The following is a 25,499-nucleotide window of genomic DNA, read 5'->3' as shown; positions in this document are numbered from 1 at the left end:
ATGATACACAACTGTTAGCCCTATTTCTTATGTTTTGCTAAGAAAGTATGTGAAGGAGAAGGCAGTGGCTTTAGTATGACCAAATTGTCAATGATGGCTTTTGCCAGTGCAAGAGGAGAGATGTCTGGACAAGGATAGCTAAGGGAAGGACTCTGCTACTTCCCTATTCTGTCGTCATATTTTTCTGTCACCTCTACTTTCTTATTGGTCTCTTTCTTTTACTTCATTCCTTTTCATTTTCATCTTTTCCTGTTTTCCTTTTCTAGCTCTATCATTCCTTTTGTCATTACTTTTTAATTCCTCCAGAATTTTCCAAACCATTGTAGCTCTCTGAAGTCATGGTTAACAGGATCAGTTTGTCATGTTAAGGAATTTTTTTTTTTTTCTTAATTTGAGAAAAGGGACATTGAGGAGAGCCATTGACAGAGGAATGCTGTCACATGTAGGGACGCATGCATGCACTCAGCAAAATCCAAGGTCAAACTAGACAGGCAGTGATGATTATACAGTGCAAGGCATGTGCATTTTTAGATACGGCCTCCTCTGAATTCAGCTACTTAACTCCTCTATCTTGACGGGCAGAGGCTTGTAGAGAGATGTGCTATGCAGGAGTGTTTGTGATTGAACAAAATATGTTGCTCGTGTCCTTCTTGTCACTGAGGTTATCTGTAGTATTGCAAAATAATAGGCATCTGATTAAAAATATATATCGTAGAAGGATTCGGTGCTAGTCTCACTCAAACTTCTGTAGTTCTGTGTAGTAACCGAGGTAGTTGAAGTCTGTGTAGTTCTATGCAAGAGTTGAAGCAGACATGTCCAGTGGTGCTAATGACTGCTGTTGCATTCCGAGTGTCAGATGGATTACTGCAGTTATCCTGCTTTTCCAGACTCATTGTTTATCACTTTCAAACAGAGTCACTATTTGTTTCTCTAGTTTCTGAAGTTGCTCCTTGGACCTTGATAAGGATGGTGCTCTCAAACCCTTAGGTCTGTGATGACAGAAATTGGTAAAGTAGATGACAGTGGGAAAAGTACTTTTTAAGACCGATGAAAAGTAGAGAGCAAAGATATGGGGCACTCCTGAAGAGGACCTTGGTTACATTATGATGAATGCAATAGCAGAACTTTCAGCTTGATATTTTTTTGGTGTTGCTCTAACTTCTCAGGTCACTCTTTAGCTTTGTGTATGTGCTGAAGTGGGTGCAGGTCCTTGACACGCTGGGAAGCCTTTTTAAAATTGTTGTTCCTACTAAGCTTTTGATAATTATCATGGTTCTGTTCTGATGACATCCATTTTTTTTTTTTTTTATCAAGCTTTTTTCAGCCTTCCATGTGTCTTTGAAAACAGACAATGCAGAGAGAATAGTAAGAAACATCATTATGTTTCAGCATGATTGAGACCTATGGGAACAACTATAAGGGTATGTTTATTACCTAACCAGTATAGTTTTTGACTCTGGAGAAGCCAAGAGCTCTTCCCTTATGCACAAAGCAGGTTATATGGTAGTTAAGGACATAATGGTTTTTAACTTCCGAGCATATACCAATATATATATGCACCATATATATTCTAAGTTACATATGCCACCATGACTTGTTCCAAAGCCAGTTTTGCATGATGTGTGTAGTGGAGATGATTTGTACCATAAGGTACAAGTGAATACTTACGAGATAGTAGTACATAGAGTGCTTTGTATTTTCTTTTGCTAGTAAGATTTAGCAGGAGTTTATTTTCCATTAATATAATGAAACTCTGAAACTAAGATATGTAGGATATTTTAGAAATAAGTAGGTAAGTGGATCTTAAAGCTTGACGAGTAACAAACAAAAATACAATATAAAAGGTACTAAAATAAGATGAATACAACTTTCCTTGAAGTTGGTAATTCAGATATGCTGTTTTTGTTGTACTAAATGGATATTTTGCAACAATTAGAGATTTGCTATTTATTTATATCGTCATTTGATGGACAGGATTTATGCTACAAAGATGATAAATACCTCTTTGTTAATATTTTTATCTTGTTGAATCAGCTTAATGATGATAAAGACTTTGTTTTCATGATCCAAATGTATTAAAATACAGCTTGGAAAATGGAAAGCTTAATTAACACAGATTAAGTCTAATTGAACAGTCTGATAGCATGTGCAGACTGTGTACATAGTTATCTGGAATACAATGGTAAATCTAAAGATTATAATTTTTTTTTTTCCTAAATGATAAATAACAAAATGTAATACAGGATGGACAAACTTGTTACTTGGGGATGCATAATGCAGAAACTACTTTCTTTATTGGAGGATTATGCTAGCCAGTTCTTCCAAGAAGATCTTTGTGAGCTGTTTTGCTCACAACCTTTTCCTCTTCAGACCACCAAGACACTTGGAAAAGACCATCAAGATATTTAAAATTGCAGCCATAATGAATCCTTATTCATCAGTGATTTAATAACTGGTTTCATCCAAAAGCTGTCTTCCTCCTCATTACCTGCTCTGGCCTTGCATGGTCCAAAGCCCAAGAACATAAATTACCTTTGTGCTGTTTCCCTGCTGGGTTGGTGGTATATTAATAGTTCCTTCCCACTGATGGCCAAGATCAGTATCTGGAGAAACTCTCAAGGATGTTCAGGTACCCAGGCTAGAGTTCTTTGAAATACTGGCTTTTGCCAAAGGAGCTGACTTTGATTTCCTGACTAGTCTGGGGCACAATTTAAAAGCAGCTGACTGCTGTAATACTTTTTTTTTCTCATTGATGCGAAAATTCCTCCCCCCTCCCCCCCGCAAAAAAAAATAATTAGCCATAAACTCCTCCTGTACTTTGTCTGTAAAACAAATGAATTATAGTGGGTGGGAAAGGGAAGGATTTGTGTACTTTGAATACGTTCTAAGGGTTTTGGTGCTTGGAAACAATGGGTAAGGCACCTGGAAAAGAGTGGTGAGCTTTCTTTTGGTGAGTAGTCACCCCACTGACTAGTTTATAACCTTTTCAAATAATTTACTGCTCAAAATGTCAGTAATGACCTTTTAATTACTTGGGGTTTTTTTTGGAGGTAGCCACCATTGAACCATTACTGACGTCTAAGCATGGTAAGCCTAAGGTATGAGAAAGGATTGCGTCCAGATTGTGTGGTTTTTTGGTTTTTTTTTTTTTTTTTTGTTTTTTTGTTTTTTTGGTTTTTTTTTTTTTTTTTTTTGTTTTTTTGGTTGTTGTTTTTTTTTTTATATACGGATCTGACCCTCCTCAAATCAGACGAGTAGCGCAAGTACATATCACCTGGGATTCTGGTACTTAGATAAAAGGAAATAAGAGGAAATACAGTCTTTACAGTGTGTTGCACTTAAAGTGGCAGCTGGCCGCTAAGCTGTCGGCTGGTCATGAAGTAGGAGGTGAAAACACTGGATCAGGTGTTCTTATCTTTCATCAGGCAAAATTCCTTTTGATTTTTTGAAAGTAGCATGCTGGGTATTTACTTGCTCTATAACAAGCTGCCCTCCAAAGAAAGACTTTTTTAACCATTGGTTTATTTTTGTGTAAAGCAGAGAAATTGGGTATTGTGATACAAAATCTGCAAAACTGAACTAGGAAGCAGAGGAGCCATTACCCATGTGAAACAGGATTATATCCTTATTGTTGCTTTTGTTACTCTCAGTGGTTACTAAAGAGGCAGGATGAAAAAGTGTTTTGTCAAATACCAAGTTGCTTATTCCTGCCTACTTTTTTGTGTATCCCCCATGTCTGTCCTCTCTGTTTGCTTCATGTTTACTAGTACTAGCTTTATACCTATGTGTTGTCATTCTTTCTGAAGAGTGTGTCAGAAGGGGAGATCCCACCATGATAGAACTAGGAAGGAAGCCATAAGGTTAATGTTTCTAAGATTTTCTTACAGGGAGCACTAAAATATTTATTTTTTCTAAATCTTCTCAGATTTGTTTTCTTTTTTTCTTTGTTTTTTATGGTTATATCCCATGTCTAGGGCCTGAACTTCAGAAAATTTATGCCATGCCACATATTTGGAAACTTGTAAGCTGATTGTATTGCTATGGTGAAATGGATTTATTGAGTGGAAAATTTGGCCCTTCACTGTGTAACACCAAGATGTGTTGATATAAATATTCAGAGGCATTCTGGTAAATGTGTCAAGCTCATAGTGAAAGGTTTTTATTCCTAGCAAGTCGGTTTTGGGTGGAAAGGAGAAACAGGCGTAGGACTCTAGCACAGTGTTGAATACTTCCCCCAGTGACACCATGAACAGCTTCTTAGACTGTTGAGGAGTAGATAGAAACGCTGTGTTCACAAATAACAGTTGGAAGTCTACCAGGCCATAATATGTTTGATTAAAAACACAAAAGGGTAACAAGCTAGTTAAATTAAACACTGAAACCTAATTAATGAAAAGGAACCTATGCAAGTGACTTCTGACCCTAGTCGTAAACCTAAAAGATTGGATTTACTCCATGCTACATTTTAGATTATTCTCTGCAAGATGTGTGTATGCATACTGGAGTCTGAGATGCCCAGTACTCAAAAAGGGAAGGAAAAACTCTGCAAATGTATCCATTAACCTTTTTCTTTTAGGGTAAAGGTCACATCTTCATTAATATTTATAAGTAGAATTGCTAAACTGGAAAGCTGTACAGAGAATATAAAGAGCCAGCCCTCTGAATGAGGTGATGTGAAACGTGTGAGGCATCTACACCCCCACTTTTTTTTTTTTTTTTTTTTCCCAAAATGTCTTTAGAGATGCAAATAGAATTGGGCCTGCCTGCTTCTGTGTTTGTGGTTAAAGCATGCAAAAGAGGAAAATGAGGAAGAACTGTTACATTCTATATATCTTCCGCTGATTTAAGTGTTTTGAAAGAGGAATTACTGCTTGAGGAGCTACCTTCCATCTTGCAGCTCCCTGCTGAGCGCAGGTGTTTTATGTACACTAGACTGACAATTGTTGTCTCTGTGAAGCATTAACATGCTGCTGATAGCCGGCTGTTGAAACATGTTGATTGGACCTTGTTGGCAATTGGAGCAGAATGGCTGACAGTTTGAAACTCTTTAAAACTGAATTTGGACACTGCAGAAATGTTGTGGTCAGCCAGGAGCAGGATGTGTGGGTCCCCCAGGAGTCTTCTCCAACATGCCGAGTTATTCTGTTTGCTTGTTTTATGACCCTCTGATATAGGCAGAGCACCAAAATGTTTCAAACTTACAGTGAAGGCAACTTTCTGAAAACTCTGCTGAATTTGGGCTGCTTGTTAAGAATATATCTTTTCTAGTTAAGACGATTAGATGTTCGCAACACATTATTCATAAACTGTCATTTGCTTGGTTGGATTCTGGGCTGGGTGGTGTGTCTGGTTTTGGGGTTTTGTTTGCAGTTTAGTAAGGATGCCTGTGTGCTTTCCTTGCTCTAGGTACTGTGTTCTGAAGGAGAGGAGGGTCGCAGTGCCTGCCCTAATGACTGCTGCGGTGGAAAGCTGCTGGCGCTCAGGTGGGAGCGGGGAGGGAAGGAGGGGAAGAAGGAGGCCTGCAGGGCAGGTGGAGACTGAGGGCATCCAGAGAGCAGCAGGGAGCAAACCTGTGACTGAGCCTTGGGAGGGTGGAAAGGAAAACTTTTTTTTTTTTTTCTGGGAATCTAGCAGAAATATGTGGAAATTGCCACATCATAAGAAATTGCCAGAAAGCTGCTGAATTTGAGAGCAAGATATGAGAGAAGAACCTTCCTTGTAAGGACACAGCAATTAGCATAATTTATTTTCAAATATTGTAGTTTGACTCAGAGGGCAGACCTCATTAGTTTAAAAGGCTATGTTGTCCTCTTTTTGCTTTATTAAAATCTGATATTTAGAGATGGTTGATTTGGGGTTCACTGAGCTGAGTTCTTGCTGCAGTGATGAGCTTGAGGAAGGGAGGGACTGGGGCTATCCTCTGGTTTGTTTACAGCTCCTGGGCACACTGAAGACTCCAGGATTCTCCATATCCACAGTGATCCCTGAGCTAATGTCAGCTCAGTCCCAGGTTAGTCTTAAAAAATTGACAGCCCCCATTCAGAAACTCAGCAGATACAAATGCTTTGTGGACTGCAGATGGTCCACTGGTGCCGGGGGGGGAAATAGTGTTTGGTCAAGGGTTGTGGGTGATGAGCCCTTCAAGAACTGCTTCAGAGAGTAGCTGCAGATTGTGTTCCTTGCTAGAGTTAGTGATGGTGTGAGTACAGGGTGGCTTGGTTCTGGAGTGGTGATATGTAAAGAAATTATTCTTCTTTTGTTGTCAGGTTACTTTTTTATCAAACTAGTTCGTTGGGTTGATGTGCCTTATTGCAGCTGAAGGGCCAAGTCTGATGCAAAGGATGAGGTAGGAATAAGCAGGCAGGAGAGTGAGGCCATCTCTTTCAGGAGTGGTTACACTAGGCTGTATCTGTTGCTGCGAGATCAACATCTGTTTTTTGTGAGGGAATAAAATAAAATTTCTCTCGTTGCTTGGCCACTTCTTGCAGATACCTACCTTTAGAAGAGATGTCTTGGTTCTTGTAGGTGTTTGTGTCTATGTGTGTATTGAGGACATACACATATATGTGGGAGTGTTTTTTTATTTTTAGAGGTAGCAGCTAAGGAGTCATGACTTCACCTTACTTCAAATGATAGACTCTCTTCTGTCCTGCTGACTGCTAGCTCTGGAGCCTGCTAAGGTGCTGTACTATTTTTAGGTGCAGTGTGGCACTACCTGCTTGGTTTACTATGAATAGGGGAGAGACAAGGCCTTTCTTAGATAGTAGGCAAGTAACAGCCACAGCGAAGATAGATTTTTAGACATTTGAAATGGAATAAAAAATGCTTAAGGTCAATCCTTACAACACGTGGTATGAAAATGAGTAGCTGCTTTGCACCAGCTCTGACTCAAGCTGTCTTTTAGTGGGCAGGCAGATGTTGGGATTGCTTTTTTTCTTCATATGATCAAAGAAGAAAGTAAATTTGTATTTGGATGACCTTTGCCTAGTTGCAGGTACACAAATGCTAATTTTGAGCATCATAAATACTTAATGCCTTGCAGCTTGCATGCCCAGCTGCCATGTAGAAGATTTGTTAAACGGAAGACAAACTGTTTATTGTAGAAAATGTTGGTGTGGGGGTTTTTATTGATAAATGTTTCAAGCTAGGCTGATCTAACATGATTCTGGTTGTCCTCAGAGTGGTCTGAATGGAAAAATAAAGTTATTTAATGGACTGGATTTAGTTCCTTTTGTTTGAAATGAAAGAAATGAAGGGATACAAATGTTTGAAAGAGTCCTGTTTAGGTAGCCAGCAGCACGGTGAAGTTGAACTCTCAGGCTTTTACTTGAAAGGTTTGAAATAATTTAGTATTGCATTTTGGCTTACTTTGGATTTGCTTATATAGGAGTAATACTTTTGGAATACAGTAGATGATGGCAGTCTTTGTGCAACGTATGGGATTTAACTTTTGAATTTTCTTTTGTAGAAAGTTGGTCTGATTTTTTCAGCAAAATACCTTCATTGTCAGAGGTGATCCTTCTATTCATGACACCTTTTGTGCTGCCTGATGTCAGTCTGATTTTGCTTATAAGCTTCGATGATATCAGTACATAATCTCTGCCACAGCAGTACTCCTTTAATGCCACATAAGGGAAAATTTGCTGTGTATGGTTTTGCTGTGCAACCTCTCAATCTATCCATGTTTAAACTAGCTGTAAAAAGTAGCTTTGTATGGTTTGTAAGTATGCATATGTAGCAGAGGACTAGATCTGTACACTTGAGCGTGTAAGAGCATTATCTTCAAAATCCAGTGTTTGACAATGCATAGTGCTTCAGAGCTTGGGATCCTACCCTGTCACTTTATAGTAACTAATGTACAAGAACAGTGCCTGTGGAAGAGACTGAGACGTTTGCCTTGACAGCTGTAACTTGTTCTAGTTTTGCATCCATACAGAACTGTGGTGACAACTGCACGGTGAGTGTTTACTTTTCTTTGAAGTCGGATGCATCTCTTGTTTCAGAGGCAATGCTTGTGCTCTGTGTGGCTTCATTGGCAGTGATGATGGTCTTGGGCATATGCCTGCCAGCTTATTGGCAACACAGTGTACCCAGTGCATGCTCTTGGCCTGACTTGCTTTCCTCTGGGGAGTGTTAGAACAAGATCTCAGTTTCTTTTATGTTGGTCTCCGGACTGAGCCACTTGGCAACGCAACCAAGATAACAGTGCGCTGTGTGTACCGCACACAGACTCAGTCGGCTGTAAGGAACAGTGAAAGGCCAAAAGTGTCATGATGTGTGATTCATCACAGAATCTATGTAGATTGAAAATCCTGAAATTTGCGTGATAATGGATGTGGATTCGTTGGCTGTTTGTCTCTGAATACATCAAGAAGTGTTTCTGCAAAGATGCTAAAGCACGATCTTGCCTGAAGCCACTTTTATCATTAAACATCATTAAATGTTCTGATATTCTGCTTGGCATGAGGCTGTGGTGAAATGAAAGAGCTATGTGGACAAACAGGTACAAACAGGCACATTTGTGCAGAAGCTTCCTGAACCTACAGCTGACATCAAATGGGCTAGTCTTTGAACTTCCCTTGAATTTGCTTTGCTATTAAAAAAAAAAAAAAAGGCAAGAAAATGTGCCTTGACCAGACTGACAGAACTTTCCAGAAGGTTCTGTTCAGTAACAGCCTGATTCTTATGGCAGTGATTTTTTTTCCAGCAGTTGAGAGACCTGACATCGTAGTGTTGCTGCAATGTGAATGGTGCTTCCATCCTTGAACTCCTGTGGTTTTGTGACCTTCTCCCACACGATGTTAAGCAGATGCACAAGTGTTTTGACTAGCTGGCAACCCCAAGTTTGTACATATTCACAGGGATGCCATCTGTGCCTGCTGCCTTGCCCTGGGACATCTGTTCAGTAGCTTTAAGAGCATCTGCTATAAATGCTGGTGCTGCTCCTTGAAAGAGGCTGTGGGGCTTCATTTGGCACTGCATCGGGGATGATGGAGGTTGTAAAGTCAGAATAACTCTGCTTTATTTATGTTTCAATGTGATAAAGGGGAAGATTTACAGAACTGAATGCAAAAAGTAGTTTTGCTTTAGTTCTCAGAGCTCTTATTGGAGTATTGTGCCTACCAGATGGTGCCCTGTCTTCATTGTGGGATACTTTAGTGTCTCGTGATAGGTGTTAGCATTGTAAAGATCAGAACAAAAAGTACTGTATACACTAGGGATATTCAGAAGGACATATATCCTAGAGCTCCTCTTAGGGTCATGTCTTATTTGTAGTCTGTGACCCCTCCCTCCTTTGGCCACATGCACAGCCTACAGCAGAAAAATCTTTGAATGAAATACGGCGGTGTTTGTCACTGGTTAAGACCACTGCTGTGGTTGATAAGATGAATAGATGAATATGTTTCTTTAATGCAGATGGTGGATTAAGCCAACTCACGTTGTAGAAGTACTTTGCTTTTTCTGCTTCAGGTGTCTTACATGCTCTTACTTAACGTTGATAATGAGTTTTCCAATTTTTTTTTTTGTCATTACATCCACAGCAGCTGTTTCCAACCTACAGTATACGTTTAGACACCTTTTCCTTCTGATCTGGAAGTAAAATGAGCTGTCAAATGCACAGTTAAATATTCACTATGGTTGTGACTAAGAAAAAAAAAAAGGCAAGTGTTAAACATCACTGAGTCAGCGTTATCCTCTCATAACTATATTTGTGTGTGAGGTACATAGGGGTTGAAAAAGTTGTCAGAGTTGTAAAGCATCTTGAGTTGATTGTGGAATAATATTCTCCTGTAAAGCACATTGCATCAGCTTAAAATATCCCGACTTTTTTGATGTGCATAAAATTAATCTGAATTTAACGTGTTTTTCTCTTACGTATTGGGATTTGGATGAGAGACTGTGGACAGACCTATAAAAAAAAGTTGAATTCTATAATTGTATAAAAGAAGCCAGCAACAGTTTACTTCCTTAGCAAATATGGAAATTCTAGTAGTGGGAAAATTCAGCCAAGGCCATATTTTACTGGTGTTTCATAAGCAATAACCTCCCTTAATACACGTATTCTGAGAATGTCATCTCTCAAAATGCACGTTACCTTTGATCATGCCTGTTTAAAAAAGATAAAAAAATAAATCCTCATTGAGGAATAATAAATAAAACAAGAAACCAGTACTTGGTGCTAACAAGTTGACGAGTACTGCCTCACATCTCTCTCTGTTGAAAAAGGTCTTGAGGAGGGTAGCAGGGGGCTAACTCAAGCGGCAAGCTGACACACAGGTTTCATGCAGATGTGATGCAGAAGCAGAACTATTTGTAACACTCAGGGATCTCCCTGGGGCTTTTGATGTGGATCTCATGGCAACATGGAAGTGCACACTTGCCTACATGATGATACATTTTTTCAGGTGGCCCCAGATGCTGTTATCCTTTCAGGAACCCTGACTTGTTCTGATCCTGTGTTGTCTTTTTCCTTGCAAAACACTGGGAAGTACCTACAAATCGCCTGTTAGAGATTAGTTAATTTTCTTGCTTCTTGTATGGTAGCTTCCATTAATTTCCCTCCATTTTTTACCTGTTGGTTTATAGTAGATAAACCCTTGAGCAATGGCATTTCAAGTCAAAGATGAGACAGATATTAAAAAAAAATCTGTTTTCTTTGGTTTTACCAATTATTTTCTTACAAGTTGATAATTTCTTCCCTAAGCTTATGTTTTTCCACTCATTTGTCTTCCATTCCACAATTTGCAGATTACAACTTGAACACAGAGCAAGCACATTTATTTCTGGGAGTGAACAGCCTTTATGTCATGGCTTTTGAAGATGCTTTCCTCCAGGAGGAGGAAGGAAAAGATGATGTTTGCTGTTGAGAAAGCTATTTGCACATGAATTATGTTCCAATAGAGAAAAGACAACTACATCTGCTGAATTGTGAACATAGGGGTGTGTGTGTGTAGTCAAGATCTCAAGGTGAATTTGTGCATCTTCAGAAAAAAACGATAATGCAAGGGCGTTGGTTACCTTGTCTTGCATGTTTTAAATACTTGAAATAGATATGTGTTGGGCTAATCCAGGCAGTTTCTGCTGTTGTGATTTTGTTGACTGTTGTTTACTGATTGTCTGAATGTAAATGCTTCTGATTTGCACTGGTTGAAGGGTGGTGAAACATAGGTGCAGAATTTGGCTGCTGTCATCCTTTTCCGTCACTGAAGAGGTAAGATGTGGTGTTTTATACAGTCCTGTGGCACTTTGCAGTGCAGTAGGTGTACATAAATAAAAATGTTAGCACTGGCTATTACAGAGAATTTTAACTAGACACTTCTGTATTATATAAATTAGGCAGGAGATGGACAGCAAACTCAGTGCATAAGCAACAAGCTGTTTTCAGTCCTGAAGTAACTATTGGCACTAAAGCTTGTCAGATGAGGATCTATGTCGCTTTGCAATTCCTTATGCTGTTCAAATAATAGAGCATGGATGTGATTAAGTACGGTACCTGACTGACCTTTCTAGGGCTGGACTGTTGCCTTTTATTAACAAACAAAACATTCTGTAGTAAGCGATTAGCTCTGTGGCTGTAAGAGATGATGAAGGAGGACTGTAGGGAGCGATGTGCTTCCTGCAACAGGAGCTTGTCTTGCTCTCAGGCCCGAAGCTTCTGTGATCAACCATGTAAATATGTATATATATATACTTATATAAATACTTTGTGTCTGAGAGTTACTAGAATGTTATGTAGCTCTCCCTCATTTTTTTTGAAGTTTTCTGCCTCACTGCTGTTTATCTGAACAAGAGAGAAAGAAAGTCTCTTTAATGACTTCCTTTTGTGCTTTGACAGCAGATGGCAATTATGAAACGTTTAACTTTGTAAGTATGACTTCACTGGCAGTACTTGTCCTAGTGCTTTCCTGGCTTGAAAACGCCAGCAGCAGTATGTTCTGTATATTGACTGTGCTCTTATTGAGCATTTGAAAAAAAACCCTAAAAAAAAAAATCTTCAGTTTTCTTGTGAGTGTAATTTAGGTATTTTAATGGGGAGTGCTGGTGGTAGCAGTTAATCAAATTTGTTCTTTTCTGTTTAGAAAACTCCTGTTTCTCTGCCCTCCTTGTGCCATTATATGCATGAAACAGGCCAGTTCCTTCACACCACGAGCCTTTCTTATTTTTGTATGTGTTTTATTTGTACATATGCTTGCTGTGTTTTCATCCAGTTTTGGTTTTGCCTTTTTTCTGCCTGTGACTGTTTTTACTTTGCCATTTACTTTGATTGGTGTGACCTCATAACGCTCGTATGTCACATGAAAAATGTAATGGCAAGGTATTGGCAGGATGGAGGAGGGTTTCAGTGTCTCTCTTGGTCAAGATTTATTGTCTTGGTGTTTCCCTTCCCAGTCTGTTGTGATCTTTTGCACATACTCCCAGCTAGCATTTTATCTCATAAGTAAATTATTAAAGAACTCTGTTTTCCAGTTTTTATGTTCTAAAAAGCCTCCAATTCACTGGTAAGAGCTATTCTTGATGAAGTGCACACATCTCGTGTAACGCTTGCGCACACTGGTATTAAGGTCTGTGTACAGTCCAGCAGCATAAAAGGATTGTGTGAAAATGAAAATTGGCACCTGGATACTTATATTTTTCATGTTGCATTTATTTTTTGGAAGTGGATTTCATAACTGTAACTATTTTTTTTTAACCCCAAACTAGCACCTGTCTTTCAACTGCCATGTTAAATTGCTGTTGTTCAGTAGGGAAAAACATGATGCTGTGGAGGTAGACATGGTTAGGGACTAGCTGGACAACCTAACATCTGCACTTAGTTGTAGAGTTATTGCTACTATAAAAGGAGGTCTGCATCTCCTCCTTTCTATGTCCAGGGCTTCATTTTAGCAGGAAAAAGAGCGCCTTGATTTGATATGCTGTAAATTCTCTGTTATCTGGGGTCCAAGAGAAGGCTCCACTATTTACACTTCAATGTCCTACCACCTACAAAGGCTGAATTCACCCTACAAAAAGAGCTGGCTCTCCCCCCTGGCATGAAGCCGGTTAGTAGCTGTTCTTTGGTAGCTATCCCATGACTGTTCTCTGGTGACAACTCTCCAAAGGTTTTGATTGTTTCTTTATGCCACGTGTTGAGACACCTAATCTAGCCAGGAGCTAGATCCCTTATAAAGCTGAACAATTACAGCTGTAACAATACAAGTCAGAAAATGAGTTAAGCACAATTGCATGTAGGGGAGTCCTAAAAGTAAACAGTTTTTTAAAAAGTGGATTTGCAAATAGTAAATACAAATTTAAAGATTTAAAATTAAATTATTAAATTTAAAGTTTTCTTGCCTTTGTGGCTTTTTGTTTGTTCTTTGGTAATAATATGTACAGTTCTTTATTTTTGCATTTGCTACAAAACTTGCATTCATATGAAACATTTTGGTGAAAAGAATAAGGATCATTTTCTTGTAGTTGAAACTTTTCTATGTGTAAAAAGAAGACTTCAGTTTCCAGGATTATCAAATGGTGTTTTGAATGTGAGCTGTTTTCCCATGATTGGTATTGCTGTTTTTGTAATGCACTGGATATATAGTCTTGCCTCTCTAACTCTTTTAAAAAATGAACTCTTAGCTAATTCATGCTGAGTAACCTCTTTAGATTGTGACCTTCCATGTGGTGTTTGCTTAAAGAAGTCTATGAATTAAGAAAATGACAGAAGCAATGAATAAACAAAATATTGGAACTGATTCTTCTTCATGTTTTAAATACAGCTATTTTGAACTGGAGAGCAGTGGCCTGCGGGATGAGATTAGATATCACTACAGGTTTAATGGGAAGTCAAGAACAGAGGTGTTCCCGTACCGTCTGGCAGATGGACAGTGGCATAAGATTGCTGTGTCACTTAGTGCGTCCCACCTTCTGCTCCATGTGGACTGCAACAGGTAAGAAAATATGTTCATAATTTATATTTCTTTAAAAAAATGCCCTCTACTTACATGCAATAATAAAATTGGAAGAGGAGAATTTTTTTAAAAAATACCTAATTTAAAAAGCATGGTAAACTGCCATGGGATAAGAAAAGGAAAACAAAGCATTAAAATAAAACTATTCATTGTGATTATGAACAAATGTGGAAAAGGTTGATTGCTGACTGGGGAGCATTAAAAGCATCTCTGTGGTTTAGGTGCTAGCTGATGTTATGTTTGACTGTGATTGCATTTAAGTGTGATAGATTGGTGTGCAGTCTGTTCTGTTGTGAACTGCTTCACTCAGCATACCTGAAAACTTGATAGATGTGTCAGAAGCATTTTAATTTTATTTTACATAATCAAGCAATGCACTTTTTAGTGACTTTTCCACCTGCTGCCCCACTTGGAAACTTCTGAGAAACCTAGAAGCTTCTTTTTGTATGTCTAGAACTGGTGCTTTTTATTTTCTGAAGGGTATTCTGTCTGTCATTGCACTTTTTTTTCCCTTAAAAGTTGTGAAGACTGCAAGATGGCAGATTGTCAGGCTTTCAAAGAATAAAAAGCAGCAAACGTAGAATTTCTCTTCCCTAGAATCTCTCTTCCCCTGGGACTAGATCTCACAATGTACTGAAGACTTTGGCTGTTGCTAACTTTGTGGTTGATGAGGAAACTCAGAAAACTTGAAATTGGGACCTTCAAAATACACTTTAGGAATGAGGAAAATGAACCTTTACTTTCATGTCTTCTTGCAACGAAATTCATAGGACAATATAATTTGCTTCCAGTGAGAGGATCACCATATGCATTTTGGAATTGTGGCACTTAAATGTATAGGGTGATAGTAGCAGATATTTTTTTCCAAAGTCTTCATTTTATTCAGGCGGGCAGAATAAAGTTCTGTGAGTATTATAGGAAGATGCACTTATTGGAACATTTGAAAAAAGTTTAAATTTTGACAAAGTAATTATGAGATACTGTTTTGAGAAGAAGGTTATAACCATTTTCTGCAACTGCATTAACTGCTGACAGTAAAAATCTAATCTGAAGGAAGGTTATTTATTGAATCCTTTTGTTTGGACCTTGGAAGCAAATAAATGCTTAGAGCAATTTTAATTTCATTGAGGCATGAAATCTACAATTTGTAAAGATCATTTTTGTTTCAGTCATCTGATTTATTTTTCTTACCATTATTTGTTTCTGTTATTTCTTTGCTTATAGCAGTATACTTTTTTTGTTTGTTTATTGACATAGTGGTTTTGGGACAGGTTCTTCATTATCTCCTATGTTTTTTTTTTTTTTTGAACAGCGAATGTGTTTTAGGAAGATGCTTTTTAGTGCATTGTTCTGCTGGCTGCCTTCTTGCACACAATGTGAAGGGAAGACAATACAAAAAGCCTGCCTTGTGCAGAAGTTTATCCAGGGAGAAGAGAGCTTTGCAGAGTCATGGTTGTGACCTGGATTTCTTTACAGCAACAGGCAGCAATAGACAAATACAATTACAGAATGAGTTGTGCTGTGGTGTAAGGTGATCTGTGTGTATAGCTGGCTCTGTCAGGTAGCCCTGAATGGGGATGATCTATCTAAGAGTGTCCCTTAAGGTGGCACATCTCAAGGTTGCTCCCAGCATAAATCCATACCTAAGCGCCTCCATTTGTCTGTGCTTTTGTGGTAGTTTATGACAACTCCTATGGAAAAACAATGGGAATAGTTTTGAAATCATGACTTGAGGGGAGATCATAGTAGAAGTCTAAATGGGGAGAAAAAAAAAAAAGGAAGTCTTTAAGTTCCTGATTCAGCTGTAGCATCTCTGTTCAGTTAATTAGAGAATTCTATGAGTGTTGATGTTATAATTTCCTTTATTACATCTTAACCCCTTACATATTTGCACTCAGAAGAGGAGTCAACATCTTGTTTGTCTTTGCACCAGCATTTTGTGATGACACAACAAAATAAATGTCAAAAGATGTGAAAATGAAGAGCAAGCCAATGAGGGGTACTTCTGAGCGCTACTGAAAATCCTAAGCCTTCCTCATGTTAGTTTTAGGACAGTTGCAGCTGAAAGTATGCACAGAATCCAGTGTTAAGAGCTGTAGACTTTACATGAAAATGTCACCATTTTAAGCTACTGTGGTGTCACTGGCTCTCAGCAGAGTTCAGGGTGCCTAATGAGAAGTGAGACTTTTGCAGACTTAATTGAACAAGTAAGTCACGGGGAAAGAGAATATGATTGTAGTCAGTAAAGTCACCTGTCCTATCTCCTGCAGAGATTCGATGTCATCAGAACAAGAATTTAGCTTCAAGTCTACTTATCTAGTTAAAGAAGTTCTGTGTTTTTTTACATATTGTTCTCTCCCCTGTAAGAAATAAAACCTACTGGATTTCTTAAAGGGGGTTGCATTGGGAAAAAAATCCATCCAAAACCCAATTTTGCTACAGGATTTGTATGTATACCTAAAGCTAGTCTCTGGCCTCCAAAAACTGCAGTAGGTCAGAAAGCATTGGAGGTGAAACTTTTAATTTGTAAACAGATAGTCAAATTTACTTTTATTCTTCCCAGCCTCATCACCCGCGTTGCTCTGATTTGTAAAATTGCTTTGACATTTGGTACTTGATTGTCTTTTGGATCCAGTTCAAAGCTGACTTTGTTTTTCAGACCTGGATAGGTTAGGGAAACGTACTTGAGAACTGGTGAAAGCCTTTAGTGCTTTTAAGAGTCATCTTTAAAATGGTGTAATTTCCCCTGTTCTAATGAGGTGTAATATGGTGGGGGAGGTACACGTATCAAAGGAGGTGTATTTGCTCAAGTACGCGTCCTTTTGAAATCGGCTCCTGCTGCATCTTACTTGCTCCTTTGGTGCCACTTGAAGAACAAGGAGTAAGAAGTGTAGCTGAGTTTGATGCAAGAGCTCAGAGCTGCTAACACAGGAAGACACATTAGAGTCCAGACTGAAAACCTGTTGAATGTCACAGGACTCTTCTCGCTGACTTGGAGAGACTTTGTGCTGGCCCTGGGAGGTAACCTCTAGCCAGGGATACCTCTCAGACAACTGGCATAATAAGCTTTTAATGTTCTGGTAAGGTTCAGAAAGCTTAGAAAAATGAAAAGATTATATTAATTCTGAATGTACAGCTGATGCACAAGTAAAATAGGTGCTGGAAGTACCATGGGAATTAAGTATGCTGTTATTAATTTCCTTCCGTCTCCAATGCTGAGTCCAGTAGTAGTGAAGAAATCTTGTTTCAAAATACTGGTTATGTGTAGGGTCCGTGCTCCCCTACTCAAAGGGAAAAGGGGGTTGTGAGCGGCTTTCTGGCGAGTGGTTAGGGTAAGCTCGAGCAACTGAGTCATTGTCAGAGGGTCCTTAACCTATGGCACTGAAGGGTTAGTATATAGTGAAATAAACTCTGCCATGCACCTTCCCAAATTTGGCCTCTTTAGGGGAGCAGAGGTAAAGGATCCTGTTGTACATACCTGCATTGTCAGGAGATTTGCAGCCCCACGAGACTGTTACAGTCCTACAAGAGCTGGTGTTTGTCTTCACTTTACTGGGGATAAGTTTCAGCTGTAGAGTCTGTGATGTTGCCCGTGGTACCTGACTGTTATCAGTGCTTGCTCCTACAACAGTAACAGCACAGAAAAATGTTGCATTTAATAGTGTTTAGTGAGGGAATAGCATGGAGCCTATGATTTAAGAGGTGGTAGGTACTGTATCAAAATATATTTATTATCAGTTTATTTAAGAAATATAAATTCCAAATTGTTCTCATTGTGTCCAATCAATCTGGGGAAGTTAGCTTGAAGGCTGCTTGCTTTATGTTTTTATTGTTTTATTTCTCATTAACCATATTGCTACAAAGGTACTCACCTGGTCAGACAGTGTCGGTATTCCTTTACTTGAACTCTGTCTGCAGATGTAAAAGGGAGAAAGACACTTTGCTGCAAAAATTAATGCTTTCCAGTGGAAATATGTGCTGGAGTGCCTTTTACTATGAATACAGCCTGTGGTTTTGATGGATACTTTTAGCTGTTTGATGAAGGGGGTTGGTAAGAGCATAAGAGAATAGATTATAAAACTGGAGCAGGCTAGGAAGTAGTCTCCAACTGAAATAAACATGTTGTCTGCTTCTTTTATGTTTTTTCCTGATAGAACAGAGCATGAGGGAATAAAAAATGTATGAGCAGTGGGAACTTTTTAATTGGAAAAATAAATAAATAAAAGCAACATAATCCAAATATGGGAATCCAAGAATTCTGAGTTTTTATAAATAAGGTATTCTGGCTGCCAACCTGAGGTTTTCAACTTATCTAAACAAAGTCCTATGACTTTAATTAAAATGTAATTAATTTAAAGAAGGTTAAGGGATGTATTTAAACGAGGGATTCACTGCTTTACTTACCGTAAAATACTTTCCCTTGAGAGAGAAGATGGCATGGTGGCAGCATTATGCAGCTAGGTAATTTACTCTCAACATTTCAATACAATTTTGTGACCCAGATTGCTTCTCTGCTCTTTAAGCTGTAGCAGAAGCTGCCAGAAAAATGGTTACTTGGCTAGAGTGCTATAATTGTGCAGTACAGGTGCACCCAGCTTCAGATCTGTGGTATTGTGGATGGGAAGTTAATTTTCACCTATGGATTGTCCCTTTTGTTTGACAGAAAGGCTATAAACTTTTCAGCATAAGAGAGATCTCCAGCTGGTGTATCACGTCAGCTGCTGTCAGGCCTGTGTCATTACAGTTATTGTAGTTAAGCTGCAAGGAAATGTTCAGGATGCATTCAGCATTGCTTGAGAAAAGGGTTTTTTTAAAGAAGTTTTTTACTAGCCAGGGTTTTTCATTGAATGGCTAATGCATCTGCAGAATGGGTGTGACTGAAGACTGAATGATGATATGTCTTAACCCAGTCCTTAATTATGATGAATTTTTTTTTTTCGACTTAGATGAATCACTTGAACTTTTTTTATGTACTACACTGATAGAATTGGGAGAGGGCCATGAGTGTTTATGAAAGTGATAAAAAAGTACTACAGAAAACACATGATAACAATCCCTACCTGTGCCTGGCTGTCTTAGATCCTTTGACCACCCCTAGAAGGCAGCAACCACTTATAGTCAGTGCAAGTGCCTGGGGCACTGTGCTGCAGCAGAGAGGCCTCACAGAGCTCCTGCTCAGAGTGGAGCAGGCATCTGCTTTGGTTTTCTGCAGGAGCTGATCCAGGTCCTGCTGATGTCACTTACTGACGAGTAGAATTCAGCCTGATGGGGCTCGGTTAAGGATCTTGAATGGCAGCTTGTGGCACTCTGCAGGGTTTTAGGGACCTGTGGAATAAAAGTTTGGTAGCTGCAAAGCCCAACTACTGCTGAATATAGACTTAACAGTGTTTTATCTTTTTTTTTTTTTTTTTTTTTTTTTCTAATTTGGAAATGGGGACTTGTGCCTTCCAGTGAATGGAAAAGGTTGATAGACAGATTGATACTTCAAGAGGGCAGAAATAAGTGTTATGCTTTACCATCAGCATCTTGCATTCGTTGTATTTGTATGCTATGGGTGTCCCAGAGAGTGAGGATGGATAGTGGTAGAGGAAATAATCTTAAATCAAGAGCGGCAAGTCTGAAATGCTTTAGTCATTTCCTAAAGTGCATGAATTATCCGATTCTCAAATAGTTTTTGCATTGGTCCATTATATATCTAGGTTTTTTTTTTAATGTCAAAGCAATATACCCTTAAATTGGGCTGATTTACTTACGAGAGCAATCTCTGAAAATTTAGCCTGCATAGTTTGAAATGTATCTGGATATTTGTTTCTGTGGAATTTTTTCAGGGAAATTCTGTTACTTGGTTCTATTTTCTTGTAATTCGTTGGAGTGCTGATGGGGGTCATATGGACAGAGAGACAATCATGGTAATTTGAGAATCAACCAGATACAGCAAATGTTTTGGTTTTTTTCCTTTCAGATTATAAAAACAATTATCTTTCTCCAGCCAGGCAGATTAACTGAGATCCAAAACGTAAATGAACTCTTCCATTTGAAGCGGTTAGCTAAATTCTGGAGTTTAGAACTGGAAATCACATAGGGTAGTACTGGAGCTGAATTGAAAAATGGTAGTATAATTTCAGTTAAATACTTTTTTATAAAAGCATTGGACTTTTGCCAGAGAGCAGATGAGAATCCCTCTGAACTATTCAGGAGCTGACTTTGAGATCTGAGTCTCCATATAGCAAATAGAACAGAGTCTTTCCAAATGATCTGAAACCTCCTGAGGGCTGTGGGGCATGAGAGGGTGACTGAGCAAACAGGATTAAGACTGCTGAAGTCTGAAACCAGTCCAGAGTTTTCTGAAGTGTTTTAGTACTTGGGGAGTCTTTCTTTGAGAATTTAGAACAGCAATAATTCCCAAAAGGTAATTATTTTGGCAATCCAATCTTGTCAAAATCCTCAGGCTGACTGCAGGGAGGTGGAGGCTGCTTGACTGCATTTATTACTACCCAAAACCTGACAATCCCCATCATTGCATCACTTGGTGACAGAGTAAACTGACAGCATTGTAATGGCAGCCAGGGGTGCAGGAGCAGTCACGTTTGTTCCTTGGGTGTGGGAAGCTGGGGGCATGTGGGGCACTCAGAGATGGAATGTGTCAGGGCTTGGAAATGCTGTGAGTGTGGCTGTCATGGCTCTGGGGCGTTAGGTGGTGGCGTGACTCTTGCTGCAGCAGCGGTGTAGTGTCTCCTCTCAGTTCACGTGCCATGCAGAGTCACTTGGCGTATTTGCAGCCTTACCGGTGCGTGGGAGAGCTCTCTCCAGGCCTCTGTTATGCTTGGATGGCCCTGCATCATGTAGGGGGGTCAAGTGGGCTCAGTCCTGAGTGTGGGCACAACGGAGTTTCTGGTTCTGTGCTGTAGGGTGAGAGGTGCTTTGCAAATGTGCTAATTGAGAGAATGGCCAAGGCAGTCCAGTCTCACACTTCAGACAATGAGGTGCTTCTGGGAGTTTAGGCAGTACTCCATTTCTACACAGATGGTTGGTGGATTTTTCTGTTTTTATTTTTTTTTTTAATAAGACATCAGATGTTGGTCACTCCTTCTAGTTTAAATATATTAATGATACAAAGAACCATTGTTGTGATCTGTATTACCAATGTAATGATACGTCAAAGGAGCACTAAGGTGAAAGGTGATAGTTTGATTCTCAGTGTAGGAGTAAAGTACCATGCAATTTCCAGTCCTGTAAGTTGTTTTCATATCTGAGACCAGTCAGTAATGAAAGAATCAGGAGCTGCATTATTTAATTGAGCTGTGATTTTAGTGGCATTCCCTTCAGCATGTTAAAAGTCAAAGCAAATGACTAGCACCATAGCTAGCACTGTGTCAACTAATGCAACTAGGACTTCCTCAGCCCTAGCTGAATCTTTCTGTGTCAAGCCAGCCACTTACCTTAAACTCGACTGAAAGATGAGCTGTGCGGTATCCCTGGGGTGAAATCCTGCCCCCAGTGAAGTCTGCAGTGAAAACTCTCGTTGACTTCAACTGAACCATGCTTTCATCTCCCCAGAGTGTCAAATGTGAGAAATGAGCTCCAAACCTGAGTGCTGCCCCTGGAGAGTGCTTTTCTGTCTGTCTGCCTGGCGGTTTCCAACAAAACTTAATTTTAGAACCAATCTAATGGCTTGCTCTATGTTCACTCTATGTATCATACGTTTCCTCAGTCATGGCCAATTAGTTATTATGGAGAGAGTGCAATGTTATCTTTCAACCCACCGAGGCTAAAATGGGCACTTGAAAAATACCATGGGAAAGTGGAGATGTGGGTTATCTGATGAACCTCCGGTAAGGATTGAGGAACATGGAATGAATTGTCCCTCTGTGGGGTTACAGCAACAGCGGCTAATGGGGAGGAGCGGCAGCTCCTGGGGTTGCTGAGCACCATTGCGCAGTGCTGAGACAACACTAATGGGAGGGCTCTGGTGCAAAGGCAAGGTGTTAACAAGCAAAGCCTGTGGTCCTCAGCCTGCAGTTACCTTCAGTCATGAAAGGAAATTGGCTCTGGAATATGGGTGAGATTATTTTATGATTATACATGAATCATTTAGTGATGACATGAACCCCTTGATGAGAGACAGTCCTGTGACAAGATACACTGTAAGGCAATTAACTTCTCAGCAGATGATTTTTTGGAGGGAGGAAAGAAGCTGTTTAGTAGAAAGGTTGCTTGTGTCTGGCTTCCTTTTAAATTTATTTTTTGTAGCGGTGCATAAAGGAGTTGGAATCAAAAGCCTGATTCATCTTGCAGTTGCACCTGTGTTACTGTACTAGGTGAAGTGACTTTGGGGTTGAGAGTAGCATGAGAAAGAAAAGAGGAAGGCTGCATATATTTTGTGAAGGAGGGCTATTTCTCAGCTGTAAGCTTACTGTGCTTCAGGTTCTGCTGTAATTGCAGTTGCAAAGACCCGTGTGCTACAGATCTTGGGCCAGGGACCATCGTGTCCCTGGGTAACGCAGGTGGAAGTGATAGAAGCAAAGATTCAGCACTGCCAGTCCTCATCCAACAAATGCCTTGTAGCAGACACCAACAGTAACCTTAGACCTTTTTTTTTTTTTTAAATGACAAAATGGAGATGACATAAGCCATGTAACCGTGGTTTTACCTCTGTGTTCTGGTAGAACTTTGTTTTGGGGTTAATTTTGCTGCAAGACTTGAAGTACCAGTACTGCTTTGTGCCATTGTTATAAATGCCCATTTTTACCCTGTTGCTTTCTGATGTAAGGTAGGCTTAATTGTTTACTTCTTGTTTCACAGATAATTTAATATATATTTTTTTAATCTCGTATCCATCTTGCTCTAAGGGCTTCTTGTTTAATTTGTAGGAGAAGAGCTTTTCTTCTTTCTGTGTCTTGGAAGAACCCGTTCAATTAATTTCTCCCTCTTATTTCTAAAATCTGTTTTTAATTGCTCAGTCTTGGTTTACTGGCGTCTGGGATGTACTCTGAACATTTGGTTCATCAGAGACGGTCTTTTGGTATGGTGTTTGGCATGGTAACAAATGACAGTGCTGTGCTTTTAGCTTTCTTGTTATCAGTTTGCTTTATTCAGTGTTCTGGTTTAGAAGCTGATTGAAAGCTTGCTGAGGTTAAAGGGTGTCTTTTAGTGACCCTGTGAGTTTTAGTGTTGTCTTCATTTATAAGTGGATTTGTCTCCTTGTCTAGTGGATGCTTGTGTGTATCACAAAAATACCTACTGCTGCATGTTTTTTGCTGTTGTACTCGGATAGGGATAGTTGCTCACAAGTACTAGAAAGACGGCAAAATATCTTTGGTGAGTCAGGTATTTATTTGAAAAGTGGTATTTGAGGTATGTGGCTTTCAACACTATATTGAGATGTTTAAAGGTAAGTACCTAAATTCACATTAATTTATAAGAGTTGTGGGTGTTGATTTTTATAAGAAAAGTCTCTGTATCTAGATAACCTCTCCCTCAGCACTTCAAGCGAGGCATTCTTTTGACCCAGACACCACCTTAAGCACTGCTGTAGCCAAGGAGGCTCAATATGGTTAAAGTTGGCATCTTCACCAGAAACAGTGACAAGTACATTCTTGTGCTTCTGCTACCTGTAGATTGTGTGCAAGTTTTATGGGCAATGCCAGAACCATGAACCACATGCTATTTGCCTCAGATTTACCGGGTCAAAATGGACTTTCAGGATTCCTATTAAAAGAACAAGTTTGTTGTTGTGTTGGTAGACAGCTAAGCACCACATAGCCGTTGCCTCCACACTACATTTGCAAAGTAAAGTTAATAATATTGACCTTATTTGTAAAGGTGTTTGAATTCACCTCAGGAGTTCCAGATGAAAGATACCATACAGGTGTAGTACTCTGAGAAAGATGGATTTCTCCCCTTCATGTGGCCAATGTCACATCATTTAGTAGGTCCAGTCCTCTACTTTGAATCAATAACAAGGATTGGTTTTAGTTTAATGCCCAAGAAATGCTGCTGAGATTCATTGATAACTTTGTATGAAGCTGAAAAGCCTAATGCATTTTGTAAAGAAAGACCCACATGGGCAGAAAATATCTGGGACTTTACCTTTATTCAGTTTATGTGTAGAGAATTCAACCCCCAAACCTGAGAGTGAAACATGGTCATCTAACCATCTTTACTTGCATTTTTTAATTCCATCCTGTTCCTTAGAGAGTCTTGAAAGTTAATTTGCATTTCTCTTGAATGAAAAAAAATATGCTTATAGAGTTTTATTTAGATACATTTTTGAAATTTAGATTTGTAGTTGGAACAATTAAACTGAAAAGTGAAGTACATTCACTTTGTGATTATACAGGAAAATGAATGAAATCATTTGGGTGACAGAGTTTGAAGAGAATTTAAAAACTGAGCATGCACTGTTGAGTCTAGCGTATACTATCACTGGACGCCTCCTATTTTTTTTCTCCCAGAGCTGAACACTAACTTTTTATTAAATCGTTGGCAGTTGCTATTGTATATTCAGAATTTAATAACAAAAGGCTTCCCTCAAAACCTGAGATTTTAATCTAAATTGCTTTCCTCTGTTAAGTGATTGTGAACTCCTATGCTATGACAGAGGAGATAGCATGAAAAATCAAAATTTCCCTCAGGAAGATTATTTTTCTGAAACACAACATTGAAAACTGAATGAATAATTCAGTTAAAGTTGTTCCAGAACTGAATGCATGTCAAATAATGTGTCCTATCTGTAAACACTATCAAGAAAATCCAATCATGTTGGTATTGACACATTTTCATTGGAAGCATACAGAAAATAGGTTGAAAGAGAAATATGTAAAGATATCCTACTATTTCTTTTCAAAATCAGTTCTTAATCCCTTCAGAAGAATAGATGTAAAGACAAATGCCGATATTTTATCTTAAAGCTAGGGACTGATATAATCATCGTTTTCTTTATGCAGCTGGGATTCCAAAAACATGTGGGACAAACTTTTTGAAGTGGCTGGTTAGTTTTATACAATGGCTGTGTTAGGAGGTTTTACATTTGCTTTTTCAGATATATTGATTTTTGCAGCCTCATCTGGAGATGCTAACAGTGGTCAAGCTGGTCCACACCTCTGTGAATTAGATTAGGAGGAAGACTAATCCAAAATATGGGGGAACCTCCCTCTCTCCTCTGACTTTCTGTCACCGCAGCTGAGAGTGCCATTTCAAAGCCTCTGCCATGAACAGTGCATTATTTTGTGTGACTTCTCCATACCCTTCAGTTTATTTAAAGGGTCTGAGGATCCGGATGGATGTATAAAGGGAAACAAATGGTTGCAAGAGAATGTCAGTATTGAGGATCAGCTTTTGAATTGCAAAAATCTGTTTTGATGATTCACTCTAATGTCAGCAAGTGCTTCTATGCAGTCATTGGAGGGACCCTCAGAGAGTGATTCATTTGCTGTAAGATGAATCACACCCTAGAAACATTTGTCTCTTCATTAAATAAGTGAGTCTAGAGGACGAGCTCCACTTGTAGGCGTCAGCTTTTGAGACATCTAAAATTGGGTGCAATGAATTCAG

General features: G+C 39.1%; 1 protein-coding gene across 1 annotated transcript in view; it reads left to right on the top strand.

Annotated features, from left to right (window-relative positions):
• Positions 1–25,499, top strand: part of LOC104470153 (protein kinase C-binding protein NELL1-like) — a gene marked incomplete at its 3' end in the record, with an annotated part of 171,189 nt that overhangs the window by 4,175 nt on the left and 141,515 nt on the right. Inside the window, exon 4 of the mRNA XM_010084976.1 lies at positions 13,755–13,925. Within this exon, the coding sequence (XP_010083278.1) occupies positions 13,755–13,925 (171 nt within the window). The remainder of the gene's footprint in view (positions 1–13,754; positions 13,926–25,499) is intronic.

This window comes from Pterocles gutturalis, unplaced genomic scaffold (genome assembly GCF_000699245.1).
Source record: "Pterocles gutturalis isolate BGI_N339 unplaced genomic scaffold, ASM69924v1 scaffold15545, whole genome shotgun sequence".
Classification (NCBI taxonomy): Eukaryota; Metazoa; Chordata; class Aves; order Pterocliformes; family Pteroclidae; genus Pterocles; species Pterocles gutturalis.
Note: the sequence above shows the minus strand (reverse complement) of the source record. Positions and strands in the feature narration are given on the sequence as shown.